The sequence below is a fragment of the Lytechinus variegatus genome, chromosome 1 (genome assembly GCF_018143015.1).
Source record: "Lytechinus variegatus isolate NC3 chromosome 1, Lvar_3.0, whole genome shotgun sequence".
Lineage (NCBI taxonomy): Eukaryota > Metazoa > Echinodermata > Echinoidea > Temnopleuroida > Toxopneustidae > Lytechinus > Lytechinus variegatus.
The window spans coordinates 73656587-73682667 of NC_054740.1; the positions used below are offsets into that span (position 1 = coordinate 73656587).

General features: G+C 35.4%; 1 protein-coding gene across 1 annotated transcript; it reads right to left on the reverse strand.

Annotated features, from left to right (window-relative positions):
• Nucleotides 1-264: 264 nt before the first annotated feature.
• Nucleotides 265-25563, reverse strand: LOC121422494 (AP-4 complex subunit beta-1-like). The gene is made up of 18 exons (XM_041617585.1): nucleotides 25501-25563; nucleotides 20595-20661; nucleotides 19365-19488; nucleotides 18460-18632; nucleotides 16867-16997; nucleotides 15431-15569; nucleotides 14737-14830; nucleotides 14347-14470; nucleotides 13855-13981; nucleotides 12414-12509; nucleotides 10966-11135; nucleotides 10492-10625; nucleotides 9721-9886; nucleotides 4697-4770; nucleotides 4011-4116; nucleotides 2979-3651; nucleotides 1830-1956; nucleotides 265-1047 (listed from the first exon to the last, which is right to left on the reverse strand). Exons 2-18 carry the CDS (start codon nucleotides 20642-20644, stop codon nucleotides 907-909), a joined length of 2649 nt encoding a protein of 882 aa, XP_041473519.1. The 5' UTR covers nucleotides 20645-20661; nucleotides 25501-25563; the 3' UTR covers nucleotides 265-906.
• Between the last annotated feature and the right edge of the window lie 518 nt (nucleotides 25564-26081).

The window sequence follows — 26081 nt, forward strand, 5'->3', positions numbered from 1 at the left end:
TACATCAAACCAACTAGGTGAACAAACTCTAAACCAGAATAAAATGATTTATATGCATCCTTCCCATTTCAAACAGAAATGAAGTAAGATCTATTTATTTGCTGTTAGACTGTAAAGCATAGACTTGTTGATCCCAATTAATTTATGCAGCTACATTGAAATAATTCTTACAATAGCAAGATGAAATGAGAATTATGTACAATTTCACTTTTAGCATTGCTCAGCCCTTGATTGCTAAATTGATTTTTTGTGTATCTGTAATGATAGTAAACTAACTAGATTAGTAACAAATCTGGAATCAACTGCTGTTCCATGCAATATTTTGCCCCCCATTTAAAAAATATTTTTCTGGTATAGTTGTCGTCCACTTTGTTATAGAAAGTGGTATTAATTGTACATGTATATATATCTGTATATTGATAATGGATGTTGATAATCGTTTTTAAAGAGTATTTCAGTATATTGAGTTGGACATCATATCCTAATGTTTGTACCATATTCTGTGAACAAAAATACTTTGGAATTAACAAACCAATGTGACCAGTGGCATAAAGTGCAAAGCTTGCACCCCGTTCCAAAAATCCAGCACAATTAAATGGTACCCTTTTCAACAACTGCTGCTGGGGTTGTGGCACTTCCGACTTTTGCAGTTCACAAGATTAATTACAATTATGAAAATGTGCTCTTATGCAACCTCCTCTTTTTATATTCCCTCATAATTGAACAACAAAAATAGAGAGTAAGATGTTACTCTTTTGCACATCTAGGCAAAGTCCTACAAATCATGCCACACTTCCGTCCTGTCCATGTTTATTTCATTTGTTTAACTACATAAGCATAGCAATTGAGTAGGAACAATATGCCCACCTTAACACTACTGATACTCTTTGCAAGTGAAAGCAACAGTTAAAGGAATTTCTCTTTACAAAAAGCTATAACCTTGTTTGTGGATGAGGGGCTGGAGTCGGAAGACTTGATGCAAGAAGAACATCTTCCCAATTTCTGATGCACAGTTGTTTCCATAAGAAACAGATCACCACCTTCTATCTGTATGGAAAATAATGAAAGATAAATCAATACTTTTTTTGACTCCCTCATATTACACATACATGTGCTTTCAAATTTGAGAATAATTTTTATTTGAAGGAATGTCATGTTTGAGATTAATGTGCATCTCTCTCATTCCTAAAAAGAAGTATGGAAATGTCAATGAACATTAAGTGAATTGTTACTGATATATGCTTTTATGTATTAATATTGTAAATGTATGTACTCCAGTTTTGCACTTTTATATACCACACCATTATGAAATTGTACATATTAATGGGTTGTGTATATTACTTGTGATATAGCTTTATACCTCAATATTTATGTAAGTGTTATATATATTCACCACTAGAAGTATTGTTTTATTTGTACAGTAACTGGATATAAAAAAATGCAATAAAATTGTGATGTAGATGGATATATATATACTTAAATGAATTTGTGTTGTATTTTCTCTTTGTTTGGGAAAATTAGTAATGAATAATCAAGGATACAGAACAAAGATAAGAAATTGTGTCAACAATTGGGGGGGGAGGGACTATCTGAATAGTGATATCAGCATAATTCATAATCAGAATACCAAGAATTAATATCACAGTATGCACACTATATTAACATTTTACATATCCATCAGGTCACTACACTTAAAGATATGGATTAGGGTTTATTCAGTTTTGGGGATAAGGTTTTATGTTTGGTTTAATAAGCAGACTTTCAATCGGAGGAAATGTCATGGAACCAATGATAATACATGTAGGTATGAAAAACAATACAAAACTTACTTTTGCATAAAGAAATGCTCTCCAGTGCTCTGAATCTTCAGGCATGGACGCCATGGTGTGGAATCCTATATCATTGAACCTTTTTAGCAACACTGAAGGCTTCTTTTCAGCTACTTCAAATGTTTCACTGAAGAAAAGAATAAAAAAAGGTTTTCACTAAATAAGAACAGAAAAAAGGTGAGTTTATGGAAAAAAAATCTCTATTTAGGCAGCCCATACTCTTTCAAACATTTCCCTCCTAGATCCTACTTCAATGATTAGCTGTGATTGCATTATCCCACTCAGATCACCTGCTATTTTTATCTCGTCCAATCCCACATTTTATTTTCTAAAAGCATGCAAAATTTTATATTCTTCTTCAATGTTTGATAAATAAAGAGGACTTAACTGAAGTAGAAAGATATTAAATGTTGCCAATTGTATCTATTAGTTTCATCATGACTGTTTATCCCACTCAGATCACCCACATTTTACTTCATAAAAACAAGCAAAGTGTAGTCTTCAGCAACATTTCTATTTTTTTGTTAAATTGGGGGAGGAGGTACTTATATTGTTATAAACAGCAAGGACATTAAGGTGTGTATGCAGAGTGAGGAAGCAGAAAGCATAATACAAGTGACAAACTGTGCTGCATATTGTTAATCCCACAGGAAGCAAATGATGGCTTTCAAGACTATGTGAATGTCTGAGCATATCAAAGTACAAAATGATATCATAGTCAGCCTGATAGCTTCATGCAGTTGTAGATCATTATTTTTTTCAATCAAATTATGAATTCCCTAGATAACGATGTAAGAGAGAAAAAAACCTTGCTTTATGTAACAGGACCAGTAAATTCCAGTTGTAGATCATTATTTTTTTCAATCAAATTATTAATTCCCTAGATAACGATGTAAGAGAGAAAAAAACCTTGCTTTATGTATTAGTACCAGTAAAATCAAGGGTATTTAATTCATGACAAATTTTGTAGGCTTTAGCTCAAATAAGCAACAATTCTGTTAATATCGCAATATTGAGAAAATTTCTTATTTCATAATCTTTCAAAATCTGAACTGATCAGGAAAATAAAAATTCAGGGGTTAAACTTTCCATATTTTGTTACAACTGAATTTTACAATACAAATATAATGAAGTAGAACATAGCTATACCCGTTTGTCCATTCCATCCATTTTTCTTCAAATTCCTGGGGTGAGAGTGTGAACGACTTGTCAAAGGTTACACCATATGTCACTTCTTCCTCTCGAACGCTTGCAACCAAACTCTCCTCTTCTTTCTCACCATCTTCAGCATCGAGAGATCCAGGGTGTTCAACAGTGCTTCCTGAATGTTCAGAAGACTGAATGCTCTTTGTTGGATGGGATGGTTTCATGTCTTTGAGATCCTTGGACACTGAGGATGCGACTCCAGAAGTGCCTACAAGTGGTACAGAATCCTTCCTTTCTTCAGAAGCTTTTCCTTCGTCACACACACCGACTGAACTCTCCCCAAGGTCTTTAACATCTTGTAGAAAAGAAAAACTTCCTTTTTCTGTAGGCTGTGACCCTGCTGCAGTTTTAATTTCGACATTAATGTTGCTACTGTCCCTCCCATGTCCTGTATGGAGACATAGGTCTGTGTCTTCTAATTTATGGTTGGTGCCTGAATCCTTGCCATTGTTTCCTGCATCCTGCACCTTGGTATCCTCCAAGCTTAGATCAACAAGCATACCCTCTGGTGCCACAGCATCAGTCACAGCAGAGGGCATGGTCCTGACTGAATGCATATCTGATGAGGACGAGGATGGCTGTTGCTTCATTTCATTGTGTGAGATGTCATCAGTTCCTGGGGGAAAAAAAGATTAAAAAAGAAGAAAAGAGAATTCAATCAAGGTGAAAAAAAATCTGAATGGGCGCTACTTTACATGCTTTTTATAATGCCAAATTATACCTTGTATTGATCCCAATGAAAATTCACATACATGTAGGATGAAAATAATTACAGTATCTTCAGAAGTTTAGCAGCAACACACTAGCTAAATTGAGCTCAATAATTTTTTAGGTATTATGAAAACTAAAACTTTCCATTGAAGGAGGGTGCTGCCAACTTTATCCCAAATACATGTACACTTAGGTGAAGAATATGCTGATTATACTGACCCAATCATCTGAACAAATACAATTCTTACCGAATCAAATTCTTACCCAATAATAGTTGGAAGCTATTGAAGTTGTTGATCAATGATAGTTGCCTTGATGTAGCTCTTGAAGGTGGTGTTAACCTCTGAGATGAACAGATTACCAGCTTTGCCTGTAATACAAAGCAATTGAAAAATGTTTACATTATAATACAGTATTAAACAAGTGTTCAACAAATTATATTGTTTTTCATTTTACGTAGCCTATCCCCCCTCCCTCTAACAAAAGAAAAAAATATCATCATTTATTTGCCATCTTTTAATCCGCTGGTACTGGCATCTCCATTGACAATGCAAAATCACTTTTGAGTAAATTGTGATTGATGCATTATTGTCATCAGTTAAAACCAAAATGACTCAAGTATTAATAACCACATGACTCAGGTATTAATAAAGACACAAAAAGCAACGAACGTTTTTTTCAAAAACTTTTCCAGGAGTGTTAATAATCTTAATGGCCTGCTTCATGTATGTGCTAGCATGCATTGCAACAGACTATATTATTCCCTGAGCCAAAATAACAGCAAAAGGATAAAATTTTCTCCCAAATAAAGTGTACTTGCTTACTTATTTAAGTTGTAGTTACCAGCTCTCATGTCAATACAACATGTGAAGATAAATTTTGCTGATTCAGGACTAATTCTTTTCAATGAATTTGATGGATTTTACAGTTTCTGAATTGCTTAGACTTACCTTGTTGATATCAGTATGTAGTAACTGGTAATAAAGCATAGCTCTCTCTCGAAGAAATACATCTGTCTGTGTTTCTATTTTCAAGAGACAAGAAGAGAAAGGAAGTATAAACACTCAACACTTAGTGGTAAAAATGCAGGAAACCAAGAAAAATTTATTTGATTTTGTATTTCATCAATTTTGGGCTACAAAGAGGAACAATATCCATCTACAGAACACTATACATGTATATTTGTTTGAATGAATGTTAAGACTGGCGCACACTATGCGATTCGTTGCAATCTGATTTTCAAAGAAATTAGAACATTTGATAAGAGCATTCCTACCAATTAAATCTTAGCAATCAGAAATAAGAATAGTGGTAGGACTACAGAAATCGAAATTCAGTCAAGTTTGAGCTTCCCTGTAGAAATAAAAGCAAATTAAATTCAAAACCGTAATGACTTCATCGACTGTGACTTGAATCCTATTTGGACTTTACTCCGACAACAGGGCTTGCCGTGGGGGTCTAAGGAACTGAGCACAGGGAACTAAATATATACCAGACGGTGTGAAAAACAGGGTCTACAGAACGGGATCACAGAACGGTAGGTATGGTAGTAGCGAAGTTGTGAAGTCGTGCGTGCAGCTGGAAATTTTTGCAGGGCAAGGGAACTGAGATGTTTCGTACCTGGGCTCTTGCGAGTGAGGCGTAGCAGCTTCTGAATGGAAATTTTGTCATTCGGAGTATATAGAGAACTGAAAATTAGGTCTGAAAAAGGTTGTCATTAAAGCAGCAAGCACCTGTACCACCAATATATGTGAGTCCCCCCCCCTTCCCTGGGATTTTACTCTGCTCCTGAGACAGCATGATCACAGCAAAAGTCATACAGGTACGTGCCACTGAGAGGACCCTCACTACTCATGATATGAGATTCTAAATAACTTCACTCTGGTTTGCTCCCTAGATATTCAAAACATTACTTGAATAGTGGACTCGTTCATTAATAAGCGAGCACCTCTATCAGTCTCACCTGCATTACATGTTTTAAAATAATAATGGTGCTGATTTAATAAACAGCTTTAAAAAAATTTGAAGAGAGAAATAAAAACATTTGATAATATCCTAGGTTTGTTGACCACAAATGACCCTTGACCTTGATCTATTAATTTGTGAGTTCCAATACCCATCTCATACAAGTATACATATCTTGTTTTAAAAAAGTGTCCTTGACCCAGTAACTTCATCTCAACCTCATCTAATTTCCGTTATGTTGACATAAGATTGACTGATGGTGATGGACTTTCAAAATTATCTTGGATATTCAAAATCTTAATCTTGGATAAGCTTTTATATTGATGTCACAGTTTAATGACCATGTGACCTGACATTAAACTAGTCTTGCGTCCTGGTTACCTGTGTTAAAAGTGTTAAATTATGATGACATTTAAAACAAGTGGAATGCCTCTGGCCGTCTCACCTGCATCACGCGGTTCAATATAGCAGCAGTGCTGACTTTGCATACTACTCTAACTCGCACAAGATGTTCAGTGATACATGGTTACTCTTATGTCCTCTTTTTATGAACTAGACCAATAAACTTACAGAGATATGATGGTTATTCAACAAAAAACCCCAACATGGCCAAAGTTCATTGACCTTACATGACCTTTGACCTTGATCATGTGACCTGAAACTGGAACAGGATGTTCAGTGATACTTGATTACTCTTATGTACAAGTTTCATGAATCAGATCCATAAACTTTCAAAGTTATGATGGTAATTCAACAGATACACCCAATTCGGCTAAAGTTCATTGACCTTTGACCTTGGACATGTGACCTGAAACACGCACAGGATGTTCAGTGATACTTGGTTACTCTAATGTCCAAGTTTAACGAACTAGACCAATAAACTTTCAAAGTTATGATGGTAATTCAACAGATACCCCCGATTCGGCCAAAGTTCATTGACCCTAAATGACCTTTGACCTTAATCATGAGACCTGAAACTTGCACAAAATGTTCAGTGATGCTTGATTACTATTATGTCCAAGTTTCATGAATCAGATCCATAAACTTTCAAAGTTATGATGGGAATTCAACAGATATCCCCAATTCGGCCAAAGTTCATTGACCCTAAATGACCTTTGACCTTGATCATGTGACCTGAAACTTGCACAAAATGTTCAGTGATGCTTGATTACTATTATGTCCAAGTTTCATGAATCAGATCCATAAACTTTCAAAGTTATGATGGGAATTCAACAGATATCCCCAATTCGTCCAAAGTTCATTGACCCTAAATGACCTTTGACCTTGGTCATGTGACGTGAAACTCATGCAGGATGTTCAGTGATACTTTATTAACCTTATGTCCAAGTTTCATGAACTAGGTCCATATATTTTCTAAGTTATGATGACATTTCAAAAACTTAACCTCAGGTTAAGATTTTGATGTTGATTCCTCCAACATGGTCTAAGTTCATTGACCCTAAATGACCTTTGACCTTGGTCATGTGACATGAAACTCTAATAGGATGTTCAGTAATACTTGATTAACCTTATGGCCAAGTTTTATTAACTAGGTCCATATACTTTCTAAGTTATGATGTCATTTCAAAAACTTAACCTCAGGTTAAGATTTGATGTTGACGCCGCCGCCGCCGCCGCCGCCGTCGCCGTCGGAAAAGCGGCGCCTATAGTCTCACTTTGCTTCGCAGGTGAGACAAAAACTTAACCTTGGTTTTGCAGTAAAGACCAAAAAAAAATCATAACAGAAAACCCTTATCAAAATTAGAAAAACAAAACAAATGAAAAACAAACCCTATGAACTTCTGAACTGGACTGGACTTTGATTCAAATCTAATTAGCATAAATTACTTTTGAGTTGAAAACGCAGCCCACTAGCAATCACCTATTCATGCCAGCCGAAAAAAGGCTGACATAAATAGATAATAAACAAGGCCAGCATACAGCATAAAAGGGGGTTATGGTATGTTGTGTAGAGTATTGTGTTGTGCATGTTTATTGTTATGTAAATGTGGTGACATCATCATCACATGACTAGTCACAAGTTCTGTTATATGTGTCTCTGTACACTGGCCTTGCTTGCTCACTGCCTCCACTCTGAGCAAGCAAGGCCTGTCTCATATACTCCAACAAATGATAGGCAAACTTTTGACAGTTAGTGAAGAGACCACCACGCCATGGTGAAACTTCCAAAGTATCATGCATAAACATGATAATTGACACTAGACTTTAGTGCTATCATCCAATAGGCAGAGAGGGGGTGAGAATCTATTAGCATGCCTGCATGAATACAAAAATAAGGAATTTGTGACACAAATCTCTCCTCATTTACACTTGAATCCATGTTAACCAATTCACAAAGGTATTCAAACATTGCAAGCAAAGCTACCATCTGGCTCTTTGAATTTCAACGGTCATAGCATTCCTCTATTCATATGGGTTTATCTATTGAAAGTTCTCAAAACAAATGCACAACAATGACTGTATGCATCATCTTCAGGAATTTGTCTAATAGTGGTGGGACACTAAACCTCAATGAATGCATGATTCATTATTGCTGCTAGGTCAGAATCACCTGTTAGCTAGATCATTTCACATGTCATGCATGCCTTTGAGAGAAATGAATGCAGGGCTCATGACAAAGGTTGCTATAAGGTATGGTGGACAAAGAGTACCATAAGCCCTCTCAGCCTAATGCCGAATAAAACTTGATCTTTTTATGGTTTATGGAAACTCATTGAGCTGCCGTACAGGGGGCAGCAGGGGGTGACTACTCCCCCCTCCCCTCCCCTGATTCTTCTTGTAATAGAAGGGGGGTGGAAAAAAGGGAAAAAGTTTAATTTAATTTGATTCAATATTTTTAACAATAATGATTAAAATATCAATTGTTATCCAAAATGACCTTTGACTTTAATACAAGGAGAAAAAAAGATGAGATTTTATCAAACTCTGGTATTATATGAGAATCTACCGCAAACATACCTATTAACTTGTGGATTCAAAGAAATGAATCTATTTATAATAATGTGTATAAAAAAGAATGTATTACAATAATGAATACAAGTGATTGTGAAAGCACATGTTGCAAAAAGATAGTATTACAACACCCATCATAACCTATTTATAATAAAGCACACTGGTTGTTTAACCATCCTGGCACCTCTAGTGGGTACAGGTACTCTGGTAAATGTTTTATCAACAAGAAACCTTGTACCAATAAATAATTTCGAGAATTACATTACCATTATATGAATTTTTTAAGTTTCAACTAGACACTAAAAAATCTACCCATTTGGTAAGCACAGGGTCTTACAAAATATTCTTTGGGTTTGTATATTGGTTTTCTTTACTTCACAAATACATGAAGGAACTCATCTTCAACTTCCTTTAGCGAGCATTATTCATCATTCACCGAATCTCAAGAAAATTGATTGTTATTGACAGGTAACCAGTGTGATCTGCATCTGAATCATGTGACCTGCAACTCATGCCAGATGATCAATGACACTTCATAACCCTAATATATCCAAGTCTCATAAAAAAGGTCTATATAATTTCTAAGTTATGATGACATTTCCCTAACTTCACCTAGGTAAAGCTTTCAATATTGGCAATGATGGTGGCAGCAAAGTAGCACCTATAACCTCGCTCTGGTATGCCGGCAAGATAAAAACAAGTGTGAATTAGTAAAGAGCACTGTGTCAATACTACTCATTATTGGACACTTCTTCAATATACCCACTAATTCATGCACAATTAATGCATGAATTAGTGGGTATCAAAAATGTTATCAAACCACAGATTCCAAATTCTCTTTGAGAATTCAGCCTTGACGTCTTTCACTCACTAATCCGCTTTCAGCCAGTCAAAAGCAAAGATTTGTACTAGCTGATAGCAGTTGTCAGTGAAAATCATAAACTATTCCTGTTATGAAAAGCTCCCCAGAAGTAGGAAATAGACCTCATACCAATTGATTTCTATGTCACAGCAAATAAAAATGTACTGCTCTTACCTATGCAATGATGCAGCATGGTAGCAAGCGTATCTTGGCATTCTGCAGGGCGAGTGAAGAATAACTTGGTGATTGCACTCAGTAGATGACCTTTGACCTCAAGACTGGATTCCTCCATTACACTGTCAATTGCACTCTCAAGGAGGTAGGGAGCATCTTGCAATCTCTAAAAAAATGAAATAACAAAACAGAGAAAATATAATGGAAGATTTATGGCATTTGGTCTCAGTGAACCTAGAAGGGGTGTGACTATTATTGTACATGCTTATTCAGGAACTATTTGTTAACTGCACATTTTCTTTTGCCCATGTACAGCTAGTATACTTTAAGATGAAAGTTAAAGGCCAAAAACATGCTAAAATTGAATATCCATATTTTACCCTGCCATTTAAACAAAGTGAGATTTACATTCTTGTAACCTTCAATAAATTTTGACAAATAGATTTTTTTTTTATTTAAATGCTTCTAAACAAAAAAAATTCAAATCTACGAAGATCATAACTCAACTAAACCGATGGGTATTTAACATCGAAGAATATGTTCTAGTCCAGTCACTTGAAAAGTACTGTGCAAATGTGAGCAGATTTATGAAACAGCATCCCCCCGCCCCCTCCACCCCTTCAGAATATGGTTCCATGACATTTGCTCCGGCGACAATTACTCCGCTCTATATTCCACACACTAATCGAATGACCCTACATCTTAGACAAAATTAAGCCCATAGCAATTGTCGCAGGAGCAAGTGTCGTGTCACTCAGAATATAAACCTACCTGTCCATGGTGGCCTACAAGAAAAATCATAGCACATCTACCATCCTCATCATCTATATTAGACCAACAGCCTGGAATAAAGTCTAACATTTGATCAACATATTCCTGATACTTCCCTTCAATGGATAGCAATTCTGGAAGAAGATAAAGCAAAAATTGGGGGAGAAGCACATAAAGCTATGCATTGTGTGTTCAGAAGCAAAGGGAGAACCAGAATTCATTCATTTAAGCAAAGCTCTCACTCACTCTCTCCAATCTACCTTGCTCTTCATAATTCACATTTGTTGTCATACTTTGAAAATTCATATAATTGCAATTCTATACAGAATAAAAATCTAACCCAATATTTGTATGAAGTTTCCTGAAATGATCTGTCTCTGGTTATTTATAATGTGAAAAAGTTGCAATGCTATGAAGTGAAGTAAATGAATATAAACATCGATGAACAAATCTTGGAGTCAGAAAAGCAATTACCTTGCATCTCAATGAAAACTGCTGAAGAAACTCTGTCAATTCCAAGTTGAAGAAGACGTATTAGAGCATCCATACATGTCGCTACGTACGCTGGATTTAATTGAGATATAGAACCCATGGCTCGTACAGCATGCTTACCAAACTTGGTACATACATCAATGCAGTAAGCACTTTGGAAAATATAAAAAGTTTTATTAGAAATAATTACAGGATATGAGAACTTCATGGGCAAAAGTAAAAGAAATACGGGTCTTGTAAAAATGATAGTGAAAAAAATAGGATAGAAAGAGAAGGAAACCCATCATCTTCCCTCAAAATAAAATCAAGTTAAAATGCAATATAAATGAACTTAGACACAGATATGGTTGAATGAATTATAATATGAAATCTAATTAAAGAATAAAAGTAAATCAATAAATAAACAATGAAACTTAATGGTACAGAATAGATACTGCAATCATTCAAAAAATGTACTGTACAAATTAATACTTGTATAGGAAAATAAAATGAGGAAGACAATCAAAACATGCAAGCTACAAAGACAAATCAAATAATGATAAACAAATCAATATAAACAATTTTAAACAAACTTTATTTTAAAAGGATTTAAAATGAGTTTACATTACAAATCTGTCTGACATACATGTACTTAAAAGGATGACTCTAAAATTATGTGAGCTCCTGAGTTTAACCCTAAACGAGCCGGGGTATTTGGACCCCTCTCAAAGCGGGGGGGGGGGGATTCCGCCTCCCCCCTGATTTCTTGGCCTTTGATTGCTGCGAAAATTTGCAGTGGTAGTGTGTGATTAAATCTACAAGGCTGTATGGTTAATTGTTTTGAAATAAGATTTTTAATTTAATCAATTATACAAATTTTTTAATGCATGAAATAAAACATTTGCTCTAATCAACTATTTAACAGCCCTAAAACTGCTATTTTTTTATTCACAGACATTTTGTAGAATCCTGATCAAATGTATTAAAAAAAAATTTGTATTTCAATTTTTTCTTATGTGCTCCTTTGTTTTTCAACTTTATTTTTTATTTTTTTCAATGGAAATTATTGCAGAGTTAATTTTGATCATAAACAAGACAAAATTAAGTTTAATCAGTAAAAGTGGAAATAATATACATTTACAAATTTTGGCTAAACACACAATTTGCATTGGATTTGTATGTATGAATTCACATTTGCGAGCAGTTTTGGGTCTGACATGCACTTTATACATGATGTTGCATAATTTTGTAACCTTGTACCTGGGCATTGCAAATTTGGTCCCAAAATGTATGCGTGATTCGTAAGTTAAAATTCAGCGAGCGGCGCGGTTGAAGCATTTCGCATGGCAGATTTATCGAGAAAAATGTAGAGGGGCAGACCCCCCCCCGGCCTTTTAGGGTTAAAGAATCCAAAGCAATTACACAGATCCATAAATCAATATATCTCTTACCTTAATTCTCCTATAATGTCATTAATATTAGCCTCTGTAATGAGTTGTACAAGGAGATCAATTCTCTTGCATCTTAGATACACAGGCTCGTTGTACCTGAACAAATAAAAAGAATAGAAACTTACATTTAGTATGAAATCCAAAGTCCAGCTAAAGTCTAGAAAGCAATAGCAAAAACAACAAATCATAAGAAGAGTAATGAGAAAGTCTGAAAATAATTGATCAATGAGAAAGTAATTGAATTAAGAACAAGTGGAATGCCTCTGGCCGTCTCACCTGCATCACGCGGTTCAATATAGCAGCAGTGCTGACTTTGAAAACTACTCTAACTCGCACAAGATGTTGTGATACATGGTTACTCTTATGTCCACTTTTTATGAACTAGACCAATAAACTTACAGAGATATGATGGTTATTCAACAAAAAAACCAACATGGCCAAAGTTCATTGGCCTTACATGACCTTTGACCTTGATCATGTGACTTGAAACTCACACGGGATGTTCAGTGATACTTGATTACTCTTATGTCCAAGATTCATGAATCAGGTCCATAAACTATCAAAGTTATGATGGTAATTCAACAGTTACACCCAAATCGGCCAAAGTTCATTGACCCTAAATGACCTTTGACCTTAATCATTAGACCTGAAACTTGCACAAAATGTTCACTGATGCTTGATTACTATTATGTCCAAGTTTCATGAATCAGATCCATAAAATTTCAAAGTTATGATGGGAATTCAACAGATATCCCCAATTCGGCCAAAGTTCATTGACCCTAAATGACCTTTGACCTTGGTCATGTGACGTGAAACTCATGCAGGATGTTCAGTGATACTTGATTAACCTTATGTCCAAGTTTCATGAACTAGGTCCATATATTTTCTAAGTTATGATGACATTTCAAAAACTTAACCTCAGGTTAAGATTTTGATGTTGATTCCTCCAACATGGTCTAAGTTCATTGACCCTAAATGACCTTTGACCTTGGTCATGTGACATGAAACTCTAATAGGATGTTCAGTAATACTTGATTAACCTTATGGCCAAGTTTTATTAACTAGGTCCATATACTTTCTAAGTTATGACGTCATTTCAAAAACTTAACCTCAGGTTAAGATTTGATGTTGACGCCGCCGCCGTCGGAAAAGCGGCGCCTATAGTCTCACTCTGCTTCGCAGGTGAGACAAAAATAGTTACATGTATCAATTCTGTCAGATACTCCCAGAAGCAGGAACTATTTTCAGGTGAAAATCATTATTACTATTATCATCATCATTTTCATCATCATCATCACCATCATCATCATCATCATTACTATTATTATTTATGTACTGCACTTTTCCCGAAATGGCCAAGAGCGCTTACAACAAGGAAAAGAAAGAATGAGAGAGCCAGACAGACATCCAGACAGACACAGGAGAGATTCTGATGGCTTACTTGCAATAGAACTTCTTGTAGTATTTGGTGATTCCTTGGGGCAGCCTATCTAGGAGCCACTGAAGATGACACAATGAAGCATATACATAGGCTGGTTGATCACTGCTAAGATGACTCAATAAAATACCTGAATTCAAGAAAATAAATCAGTGTGCAAAGGTGTAAGTACATGAAAACTTGCTTAAGTTGAATATTTGTCCAAGTTGAAGCAATTTTACACACCAGATAATAATGCAAACAACTATACCTATTCTAATTCAAATTTCTCCCTTAATAGTCAAACAGATTTCTGTTGTCCCAAAATATTTGACTTTATAAGGCAAAGTTACCTGTACACCCTCCCTCGGAAGATATAGGTATACTTGTAATCAGAATTGCCATAGATGCGCCAGCTGCAGATCACCAAGCATGCAACGCAATGGCTTCAGCATCTGAGATGGTGGCATGATGACACCAATGCGTAACGTCTATTCAAAGTCGGACTCTTCTTACCTTTAAGTCTTCCAGTGACATCTTGATTGACTTGAGGCATATCCTTTGTGATTAGAAGCATGAGGTGAATGGCTCCCAGGCTTACTCCGCTGTTGGGATGACGTAAACAACCATCGACCAAATTCTAATATGAACAGATCAGGAAAGCAAGATAAGCAATAATAACAATTAAGCTATGTTCATTAATCACTTCATGGACATGGCTTATTCAATGAAATAAATGGTTGCCATGCACTAAGTTCAGTCAAAAAGAGAAATTAAAAGCACAAGGCATGAAATTAGAAACTATTAAACATTCAGATGATATTGGGACAACTCTGAACTACATATAGATGGAAAATTAAAATTACTCTGGAGTGCTATGAACAGAAATGAATACAGATCACTTACCAGTATATCAAATATTTCTTCCTCATTTTGTGGCTTGTACTTCAGAAGGAATTGCAATGCCTTGATTTGGCCCCATTCAGACAGTGAACTTAATCTGCACAAAGAAAGTTGTTTGAAACAGCATGAATATTTCAATTATTCAATCAAATATAAGCTAGGTCATCAAAAAATAAATAAAAATAAGAATATGCAGTTTGGTGCTTATTATCAACTGGGGCAAATAGATAAAACTTTCCATAAATAACATCACCTGAAAATGTTTTTCATCTTCCGACAGATATGGAAATTATAAAAAAAAATTATTACAAAAAAAAAAAAAAGTTCTAAACTAAATACCTTATTTGGGAGACAAAAAGTCATGGAAATTTTCCTTCCGACAACAAATGAAGCCAAACATGGATTACAATGGATTACCATCCTTGTTACTTCACTTCTCAAGTTTTACAGGGCAATTCATATCATTTCAATAATAAGTCTTCATTCCTTTACAAAAGTTGATCATGAAGTACACAAAATAATATGTAATATACAATGTAAATATCTCAAACAAGTTTGTTTCTAGTTGGAAAGCATAATAGATGTACACTCTGTTGACAAATATTAGAAAATCCAAACTAACATGAATACCAAAAAAAAACAATCAAGGTCCATTGGAAAAGGGCAAGAAAATAAAATAGATATGTGAAATCATTACCTGTTGAGGAGTGCATGTGCTATGTTCTGAGTGACAAGAAGACTTCCTTGAAGTTCATGAAGCACACAAAGAACATTGATCATGACAGTGTTATCTCGGTCAGCAATCAGCTCGTATAGCTGATCAATGATGTTCCTGTCTGCAAGGCAATGAACAGAATACATTATCACAGTGAATGTGCTGTCTTTGAAAATAGTGTTTGTATAATTATAGCAGGCCTCCGACTGTATGGATTTCGATTCATTTTGCCAAAGGTAAACAAGGTCAGAACAGTTGATCATCATTCTTTATTCAAAGATATTGATGAAATCACATTCAATATGTAAAACATACTTATACTTGACTACATATACTTGTCTTTTTTTTTTCTTTTAGCATTGTGCTAACTTTACACCAAGCCAAAAGTAGATTTCAAAAAATTATTCTGACTGGTCACACATATATTCGAATATCAAATATCAAGGGATTAAATTTTATTCATGGCTTAGAACAAAATATTCATATTTCATATACTGGTATTCAGTATTTCCACAGGGACTTTGAGTTATGGAAAGTTGATCACCCAACATCTGGGTGTAGAGTGACCAAAACCAGTTGGGTCTTAGGGCCACATTCATAAATTCATACTCATATGATTGTCTTTTCAGGGAGGAAAATTTCAAATTTCAAATTTGTGCTAACAAGTGAATGCCATATTGCAAAGAGTGCTGTCAGAAATTTTGTGTAGAGGAAGGTTCCAACCACTGCTAACCACTGTACAGACAGCACTCATCATTCATTTCATATTTAGCACATTTCACATCACAATAATCAGGCATAGCATTTATTACTGGGAAAAATATTTAGTTTACATTCAAATATTTTTTTCATCATCATATTCCAAGGATACTTACTTTTTATCATAATATTCTAAGAATTAAGTCTCATACACATTGTGTAGATCACACTTCTCATTCTTGCTAATTGCAATCATGATAAGAACTGAAGGACGAGACATTTACTTGTGTAAAAGATGGTGAAATGATCTGAAGGGTTTATTTCGAATTTGTCAATTGCCAACTCATCTTCTAACATTTGGTCTACCATCAGTTTGTCCACTATCCACATGGTCTCATTGAAAATTCTTCCACTCACCATTCCATCTAATAACCAATTGGTCCAATAGCCATTTAGTCCATATACCATTTGGTCTAATTGGACTAAGTGTTAATTGTGCAAAATGAATGAAATTGAAATGGATATCAGACATAGACAAAATGGTGATTAGACGACGTAATAGTTGGACCAAATGGTCATTAGACAAAATGTTGATGGACGGAATGGTATCAAACTGAAAGTAGACCATGTGGTGAGTGGACGAATTGGAAATTTACCGTCTGAAGCATATAAGCAAAATAAATGTTGCTTATTATTATCATTTGATATCATACTTTTACCTTTAATGAATGAAGAGTCAAGCTTCCAGGCTTTGAGACACCCTAATACTGCAATTCTTCTCACATATGCACTCTTGTCTTTCAGCCCTGCCAGAAGAGGGAGCTCTATGTACTCCATTAGGAGTGGTAACCTATTGAAAATCAAACAATGGATTAAATATAAACTTCAGAAACAACTTTTGAGAATGATTGAAAAATGTAGATATTAATGGATCAAAGAATTAATGTACATGTAGGTTAGCATAATTTGAAAATAAAGTGACTCAAATCTACCGAGAGTAAAATGCACCACACAGAGAAATGTACAGGTCAGACTACACAGAAGTTCAGAAGTGGGTATTGTTGGGTATCAGAGTAGGGAGTGCTATGGGTCCATGTAAAGAGAACTTCAAAACACATCTCACATCTTTTCTAATTTCCTAGTTTGATTTTACCCAAGTATGTGCATATAAGTTCTCCATTGTAATAGTCAAATCTACGGCTGGAGGTACACATATGGCAAAAGGTATGGAACGAGGCCAACCTGAAGGCGGCACAATGTATGTTTATCACCTCCCCAGGCAGCCTGACCACTGAACTAGAACAAGGCAAAAGCAATTTTGTGTCTCGCTCACTTATGAAAATAAACAGAAATATTGTGATTTGCGAGGGCACGCAACAGAATTGTATCGAAACTTCATTGTGAAATGACTGGGATGGAATAACACTTGTCAAAAGAGCCTTGCATGTAAACTTTAATGTTGACGTGAAAATTACCTTTGACTTCACCATGTGACCTCCGACTGCAGCATAAAATGCAGGTCCCCCAAGTCCATCCACCATCCAAATTTGGTTGAAAAGTGACTTAGGGTTGCGAATTAGGTGTCATAAAAGAGTCTTGCTTGTAAACTTTAACGTTGACCTGAAAATTACCTTTGACCTTACCATATCACTTCCGACTGCAGCATAACATGCAGGTCCCCAAAGCCTATCCAACAAGCAAGTTTGGTTGAAAAGTGACTTATGGTTGCAGAGTTACATGTAGGTGTCATAAGAGTCTTGCATGTAAACTTTAACTTTGACCTGAAAATGACCATTGACCTTGTCATGTAACCTCCGACTGCAGCATAACATGTAGGTCCCCGAAGTCCATCTTCCATCCAAGCTTGGTTGAAAAGCGACTTATGGTTGTGGAGTTGTGTCATTAGATTGTGACGGACGGACGGACGACCGACGACGGACGGACGGACGGACAACATTTGGATCCGTAAGTCTCGCATTCACCTCTGGTGGGCGAGACGAAAAGGTATAATAGCAAACAATTGTTACTGCTAACCAACAATAGAAATGTTAGCATGAAAAGACAGCCACATGTGTCATTTAAATAGTTGTCATGGATAAAGAATTGCAAAGCGATTTCAGTCTGGTTCTTGTGTATGTGTATACACAGTAGGTGCAGGCTTGAGGCTGGCGTTGGAGGCAGCTCCGAACCTGACGTATGTGTATCTCGGGCCCATTAAAGACTATGTCATCTGATTTAAACCATAAAAATAATCATACAATCAATATATCATTTCAAGAAAAATGGTAATTATTTCCATTCAAGGCACTAACCTGAGTGAACATAGAGTCCTGAGAGCCATACCTCTGATCATTGGGTTTGAGTCCTGGCAATCTTTGAGCAGACAATTGATTGCCAGTAGGGTGAGAGTAGGTTGCTCACAGGCACAGCCGGCCATATACAGGTAAACAAGCTTCTTACTCGGAAGGTCATTGGTTGCACATATCTGAAGTAGAATTAAAGATATGGTACATGTACTAGTATATCATATCATATCATAATCCTCAGGACAAGACATCCGTGAATGTGACATGATACAGATTTCTGTGACATTACATATCCATCATCTGCATAACTTTGCCTTTATTTGATTTTTCACCTAACTTAGAATTTGCTTGAAGGTAAATGAGGAAGGTAGAACAAGAAAGAGATGGATGGATTCTATCAAGAAGGATGGAATAGAAGTGGATTATAATTGATGAATGATTAAAGAGCATTGACAGATGGCATCTAGACATGTAAGCCCCCCCCCCCCACACACACACAATAAGATCATGGTAAATGGTGCTCTTCATTGCTTTAAACATTTTAGACTTCTTGGTGGTGGCTCTGAAACACTGTTTGTTTTTAATCAAAATTTGCACCATTTGCCCTAACTATCTGGGACACATTTTATACCAATAGTAGGTACCTTCCTGTTTTTGAAGGGGACAAATTTAAATAAAGTTTACCACATTTATGCAAGACCAAACAGTTTATTCTCTAATTGATTTCTATTCCCTTGTTGGGTTTCAATCTAAAAATTATGCAGCTCTGTTTCTTTAGGATCATAGACCTTTCATGTTTCTTATTCCGTTATTTGATTGAAAATACAGAATGATTGATTGGTTTAAATAAATCTGAACGTCGGTCTGAAAAATCTGTGCCCTCTAAATGCTCAGAGTGCCATTGACGTTACCTTTACCAGTTCCGGAAATAAAGCCGAGAGTGAATTCCCCAAACTCATCTGTGACACTATGTGAGCCAAAGCAGCTCGAAGTTTGGTAGGATCAGGATTTGCTGCTGCTTCAGAAAGATTCAATCTGGAAACAACAAATTTTCAGGATAAGTTTGGTCATCACTGACTTTTTAACAATATTGCTGTAAATATTACAAGTGCAGCAATTTTAGAGTTGACCAAACCATTCAATAACCCTAAAGGAAGATATTTGATTCATTTAAATTCATACTTTTCTAATTACCAAAATTCACACTTGCTAATTTAAAGTTCTGTGTTGGTGGTGTTGGTGATGTTAGAAAAGTTATATTTGAAGTCTGTTACTAGGTTGATTTATGTATGCCCACATCACCATTAATAGGTTACCACTGAATTCTAAACAGACCTACATGTACCAAACTCTTGGAATGATGTAGTATATTCACTAAAAAATGCATTAAACTCTGCATAAAGTTGAATACTCGCCTAACTCACAGCATTATTTAAGACCAAAATGCAGAACAAGTGTTAATAGCATCTTCTAAAACTGGAAATTCACCTAAGTTTAACAGATTTCTCTGGTCCCCGAAGATCTGGCTTAGGAAGGGTCATCTGCACGATAAAATGATTCTGGTTAGCAGGTCTGTTCAAATTACATAATAGATTTCATAGCAGTGCAATTCTAACCATGACTAATTTTCAGTCACTGTTGTGACCGCGGAGCTACTGCTGTAGTATACAAAGGTTTACCCCATAAAAAGTTGATTGGTTCATAAATATTTTTCTAAATTCAACAAGAAGTTATAGAGTACCGAAGTGATGACGTCAGACAAAAACTTTTTTTAAAGCATTTCAGCATTTTTGATACCATATATTGGTAGAGCATGATGAAAAACACCCACTACCAAAACTTGGTGGGAATCGGTCCATGGACTTAGAAATTACCTCATGATAATTAGCCCCATTGAAGCAGTATTATTGGCCTGATTCTAAAAGTTAACGAACCAGGCAAACAATACATTGACTTCAATAGGGCTAATTATGTATTCGTGAGGTCATATCTTGGGGCCCTATGGACCGATTCCCACCAAATTTGGATTGTGGGTTTTTTTTATCATGCTCTACCAAACTATGGTATACAAAACCACTGATATCCGAAAAGTGAAAATTGATGATGACACACTTCAATACTCTATTGAATAAGATAATTACCTCAATTCTTTAATATCATCATCACCATATCCCTCTGACAAAAGTGCCATGTTGATGAAAAGTAAGCCTGTATAAGACACAAAATTATATTAAGAGTAAGGTACATGAAGAGGGAGGGGATGAGGTGATTTCTGTGAATGAAAAGGTGAAACTGGCCAATCCTGTAGTCAGGGACTATACTGAATTTAAAATTAAATGGTTATATAGATTGAACCATTGTAGATAAATGATTACTGGTACAATGTATAATTTTATTTTATATGTTTTAACATGAATTTAAGGTGCCGGATGAAAGGAAAATTGGAATGCAAGGCTAAACGTTACACCAGTAGGCCATCCATTAGCTCATATACAAATTAATCATCAATTAAGCCGAACTCATGGACATTCACTCCTAAAGTGCTAGGTATACAAATCGAAGCATTTTCAGAGTAATACTTTTGAAATGAAACTGTAAGCATTTAACAACATCATGCAAGAAATAAGTATGAATAATACATGTATGTAATCATTCCACTGAAAACATAATTTACATTTACTAAAAATATAGTATTTTGCAATAAATTCATACTGTGGTTGTTTATTTGCTTTAATGGCATAACACTAAATCTGAGTATCAAACTCAAACACAAAGACAGTCATATTCTGAAGAAAAATTTTCCAGTATATATTAGCACATTGTTTTTCTTCCAAACTGCCAAAATGGTCAAGGAATGATAGCTAAATATATTTCTTAATAAATAAATATGATAAAAGCAGCCATTTAATATATCAAATGTAAGAAATATAAAATGCCTACGTGATGTAAATTTTTTTTACATATTTTTATGGTAATAACAAAGTATAGAAAAAAAAGTGCATGCATGGCTGTCGCAAGAAAATCTGTCTTTTCCAAATCTCGATCTCCTAATCTCATCTCACTCTTATCTCTCTTCACTTTCTCATTTCTCCACATTACATATTCACTTAATTCCCACCCGGAGATCCTGTTAATTTACTGGCACCCTTTTTTCTTTTCAATTTGATATCGTAAGATACCGCCACACCCACACACATACTAAGACAGTGGGAAGCAGAGGACAAGATAAACACCTGAACTATTACCTGAGGTATATAGAACCCAATGCAAACATTATGACTGTCTTTTGAATGTGTGCTAGTACAGCTCTTGTATTTTCATTTCGCTTGTCTTTGGGGCATGACTTTTTATTAATATTACTGATGATCATTAGGCTTACATGTTGCATCTTGCTTCACAAGAATAATATAGATCTAGCCAATTTTTTATTATGATGTTTTGGTACAGAGAACCTAGCATTATTTTCTTATTACAACGCTGTCCTCTTTTTCATATCATCACTCACTGAGAATATAGCTATGCCACAGTTACTCTAACCTTACTGCTTCTCAGTGCTAGACTCTTGGCTTGATAAAGTCATAATGTTCTCTTTTATTATGTTCTGCCCTGTTTTCTTTTTATTCTTGATATTTATAAAGTCAGCATATTCCTCTGCATATGCCAGCTAAACTGAAGACAGGACAAGATAATAATAAAAATTTAATTTTGATTGTAAATAATCTATTCTTCTAAGAATAATTATTTAAATTCAAAATTGAAATTTTATTATTTGTTGAATATCAATTTTTATCTATATTGTTATTCAAAATGGCATTTCGTAACATCACTCATCGAAGCTATGTCATAACGAAGCAGTTCAAGCCTATTGTATTTGCAGTGTTTACAAATGGATACACGAGATTTTTCTGATTTTTTATGCAAAATGGTCATACCTTTATACACATTAGGTGCATTAAAGGTATTTCAATCAAATAATTTTTTTTTTTTAATGCAATCAGCAGTTTCAATTTTAAATATGAAGAGATTCCCTTCTTGTGTACAAGAAAGATTCCCTTCTTGTGTACTAGGCTTAGTCCCATATGCGTGTCTTGGCTCTGTGATGTAACCATTGTAATGACAATATCACAATCATAAAAAATATCACCACAGAGTCCTCTAAGGCTACTTGCCCCATAGACTGATAAATAGGTCTATTTCTGGTGGAGCTCCACCGATGCCTTAACTACAGCATATGTGGAGAAAAGGGTGCGATTTTGCACCCTCCATGATTACTTAAGTTTTGCTTTTTATTTTTTTTACATGACTACCAAGTAGTACTTTATTATTACCACAAAATTCCTCCTTTGTTTGGACAGTAGGTTGAAAATATTGTGAAAAACTGAAAATGGCTGATTTTCTAGCATGGAATCGCCAGTCTTTAGAAACTAAAGAAAAAGTAAATAAATCACTTTTAAGAGCTCTCTTTAAATTTGTATTTCTCCATTCAATTTGTGCACAAATCTCCCCATTGACATTGTGTGTAATATCCCATGAGTAGCATAATGCGAATTACATGCCCCAAATTAGCATAAATTTGCATATTATCAAATTTTCCAAATGAAATTTTAAAATTTATTATTTGGGCTATCCTACCCCACCAAACATAACCTCTTTATAAATGAAATTTTGTCTTCTAGACTGGGGTGACTTTTTATAGACTTGCCCAGGAAACAATTTTCTTTCCTCCTCCTTTTTTCTTACTTTTTTTTCCTTTCTCTCATTTTTTCTTCACACATTCATCTTCCTTTCTTTTTCTCTTTTTCTTTATTCATTTCAAAGAATGACGAAAACCTTTTTTTCTTTCTTTCACCCTCTTTCTCTTCTAACTTCCTTTTCTTTTATTGTTTATTTTCCCCCTATTTTTTTTTCTTTCTTTCCTCTTAATTCATCTCTTTTCTTTTCTCTCCTTCAAGGCTTCATTCTTTTGTTCATTCTCCCTTCTTTTTCTTGATACCAATCACCATATTTTCTTTCTTTAATTTCTAACAGTCTAAATAAGTCATTAAGATTAAGTGTGTGAAGTCTTCAATCGATACGGCTTGGCCTTGGTCGATCCGTTACGCAACGCAAGCGTCCGTATCGTGGGTGAAGAACAATAGAAAACAAGATGGCGGCGTAAACATCGGCAAGTCTCTTCCTTCTTTTCATGATATCTTTGTCATTTTTTTAATGAATTCTTGTGTAAAAATAAAATCCATAGTATAGAAATGTCGGAAATTAAGTTGTATCCCATGTACATGATTTAGGGCTAGATCTTTTAGAGAGAGAGTAGAAATCTAGGGGGCGAAAGTTTCAGGTTTTGGCTGCCTACACGCACTTGTATAGAATTGTATAGAATAGAAGCCCTGCCTTCGTATGAGAGTAACCACGTTAGTAAATGATTTTTACTCAGCGTCCTGGCTAGAACAGAAGTGTGTGTATATTTTGAGTTTTTGACAGACGTGTATCAATCAGGTATAATTATGTACGTCTGGGACCAACCTTTAACGTCACCATCCGAAAGACGTGATCAGGGCTCGAACCTCTGCATCAATTTGTAACTTCCCCACAGCTTGGATTACAGGCGCACGCCACAACAGACAGTAGAGGCCAATAAGGGAGACTCTCTCCAATAGGGGATACAATCTCCCACATTGGAGACTTGCTTTGCAAAAGGACAAAAGAAACAACACCAACAAAAGCATGATTTTGTCAACCCAAAATTTTGTCTCACTGAGGTCAGAAGCCCATTTGTTTTGTGTGTGATTGACAGCAAAAATCCTTATCCAAACAAAAGTAGACGGTGAATTTTTAAACTTTAAAGTAGCCGGTGAAAAGGGGTAATTTGTCATGAGGAATCTGCTTATCATTTTTATTTGCCGCCAAGGTAATCCTTTTGCCGCAAATGTAAACAAAGGAAATTAGTCTCCAAAACTGGAGACTGTCTCTGAAATTTGATACCCAAATTCTTTACAAAAGTCTCTGATATTGGAGATAATTTCCCACATTGGAGACACTGCTACCACCCTGCCTGTCATGCCTGTGGCCATCTACAGGTAGGACTATGGACTGCCAATGTTGTCCAGAGCACCCACTTTAAAAAGTCATTAAAATATCACTTTTGTGACCAAAATTACTTATTTCCATACGGTTGCAATTTATTTTTCATTAGTAACTTGGGAATAATTTTTGTATTCACCAGAGCGCTCAAAAACTTGAATTCTGGGCATATTTTTGTGTACGCCCTCTAGTGGTGGAAAGTAATATGGCAAGAAAATTTTCATTTTTTGATCTTTATTTTTAATTAAGAAAAATATGATTTAAAGTATCAAATTTAAATAAGAGCCAAGTTGTATGAATAATAGGTGTAATGGAAACTGTCAGTGTAAAAACATCAAGCATTTGCCCCAAACAAAAAGAGAAAATTAGCCAACATTGCCACCCTTATTTTGCCACATACTGAGATATATAACTGAGAACAAGGTTATATCATAACCTTGTTCATTGAATGAGTGATTATATTTATAACCTTGTTCATTGAATGAGTGCGCGAGGCCGAACTTAAAAGTTTCCCATTTTTCCAAGTGCTATATTTAGCGTGTAATACGCCCACACTTTTAAAAATATGCCATGGGCATGGGTCTATATCTAGAGCTTTGAAAGTCCCCCTTAAGCTTAATTGGCCTTATCGTGAAATTTGTCACCTCTCTTCTTGTGCGTGTGCGCTAGTTGTGTACAAAGTCAATGGGAGTGGAAAGAAGTCACCACCGTCATCATGACCGTTGACGAAATAAACGGCAGTGAATGGACTGGTGACAAATTCCACGATAATGCCCCTTAATTTATAAGAAGGGCCAAATCGTGGTTTTGGAAACCACTCATACTAGATTTGTGTACGCGCATTTGTGTACAAAGTGAATGGAGGTGGAAATAGGGAACCGTGCGTGCGACTGAATAAAGCGCTGCTGTATGAAGTGAATGGTGGTTACCTATATCACGATAATGCCATAAGAAGAGCAGTTTACGAACCTTACTGACTCTAATTTGAGATTTTGACGTTCGTCTGTTCAGCTGTCCAGTATCATAACCTTGGCTTGTTCATTTCACGTCGCTTCTCACCTGCGCTGCAGTATGGGGTTGTTATGGAACGCTAGTTCATTTTATTGTTGGATTTGTTGTTTTCTTTTCTCTTTTCCCCATTTTTTTTTACAGCGATCTAATCCAAAGGAGGATCATTTTATTTATATTTATGTTTTATTATAAATCACCAAGAAACACAATATTTACACTAGATTGGCATGGTAACTATGTAAAAACAAAAACATAAAAATCATAAATATAAAAGGCAGAACAAGAGATCTTTAAAAGTATTTTTATTCATATTAACGTCCTCATGTGCTTAAAGGTCAAGTCCACCCCATAAAAATGTTGATTTTAATCAATAGAGAAAAATCAAACAAGAATAACATTGAACATTTCATCAAAATCGGATGTAAATTAAGAAAGTTATGACAATTAAAATTTTCGCTTATAATTAAAAAAAAATCAGGGGTTTTATGCACAACTCGACAACACGCAAATGGGAGAGTCGACGGAGGGAGTCGATACCA

Bases quoted from the DNA above. Each gene is read 5' to 3' on its own strand.
- LOC121422494 (XM_041617585.1), bottom strand. From the start codon at position 20,644: ATGGCACTTTTGTCAGAGGGATATGGTGATGATGATATTAAAGAATTG. The intron at 9,887-10,491 runs GTAGGTTTATAT...TCATTTTTTTAG, and splicing joins TTGTAGGCCACCATGGACAG to AGATTGCAAGATGCTCCCTA. The intron at 1,048-1,829 runs GTAAGTTTTGTA...TTTTCCATACAG, and splicing joins GAGCATTTCTTTATGCAAAA to ATAGAAGGTGGTGATCTGTT.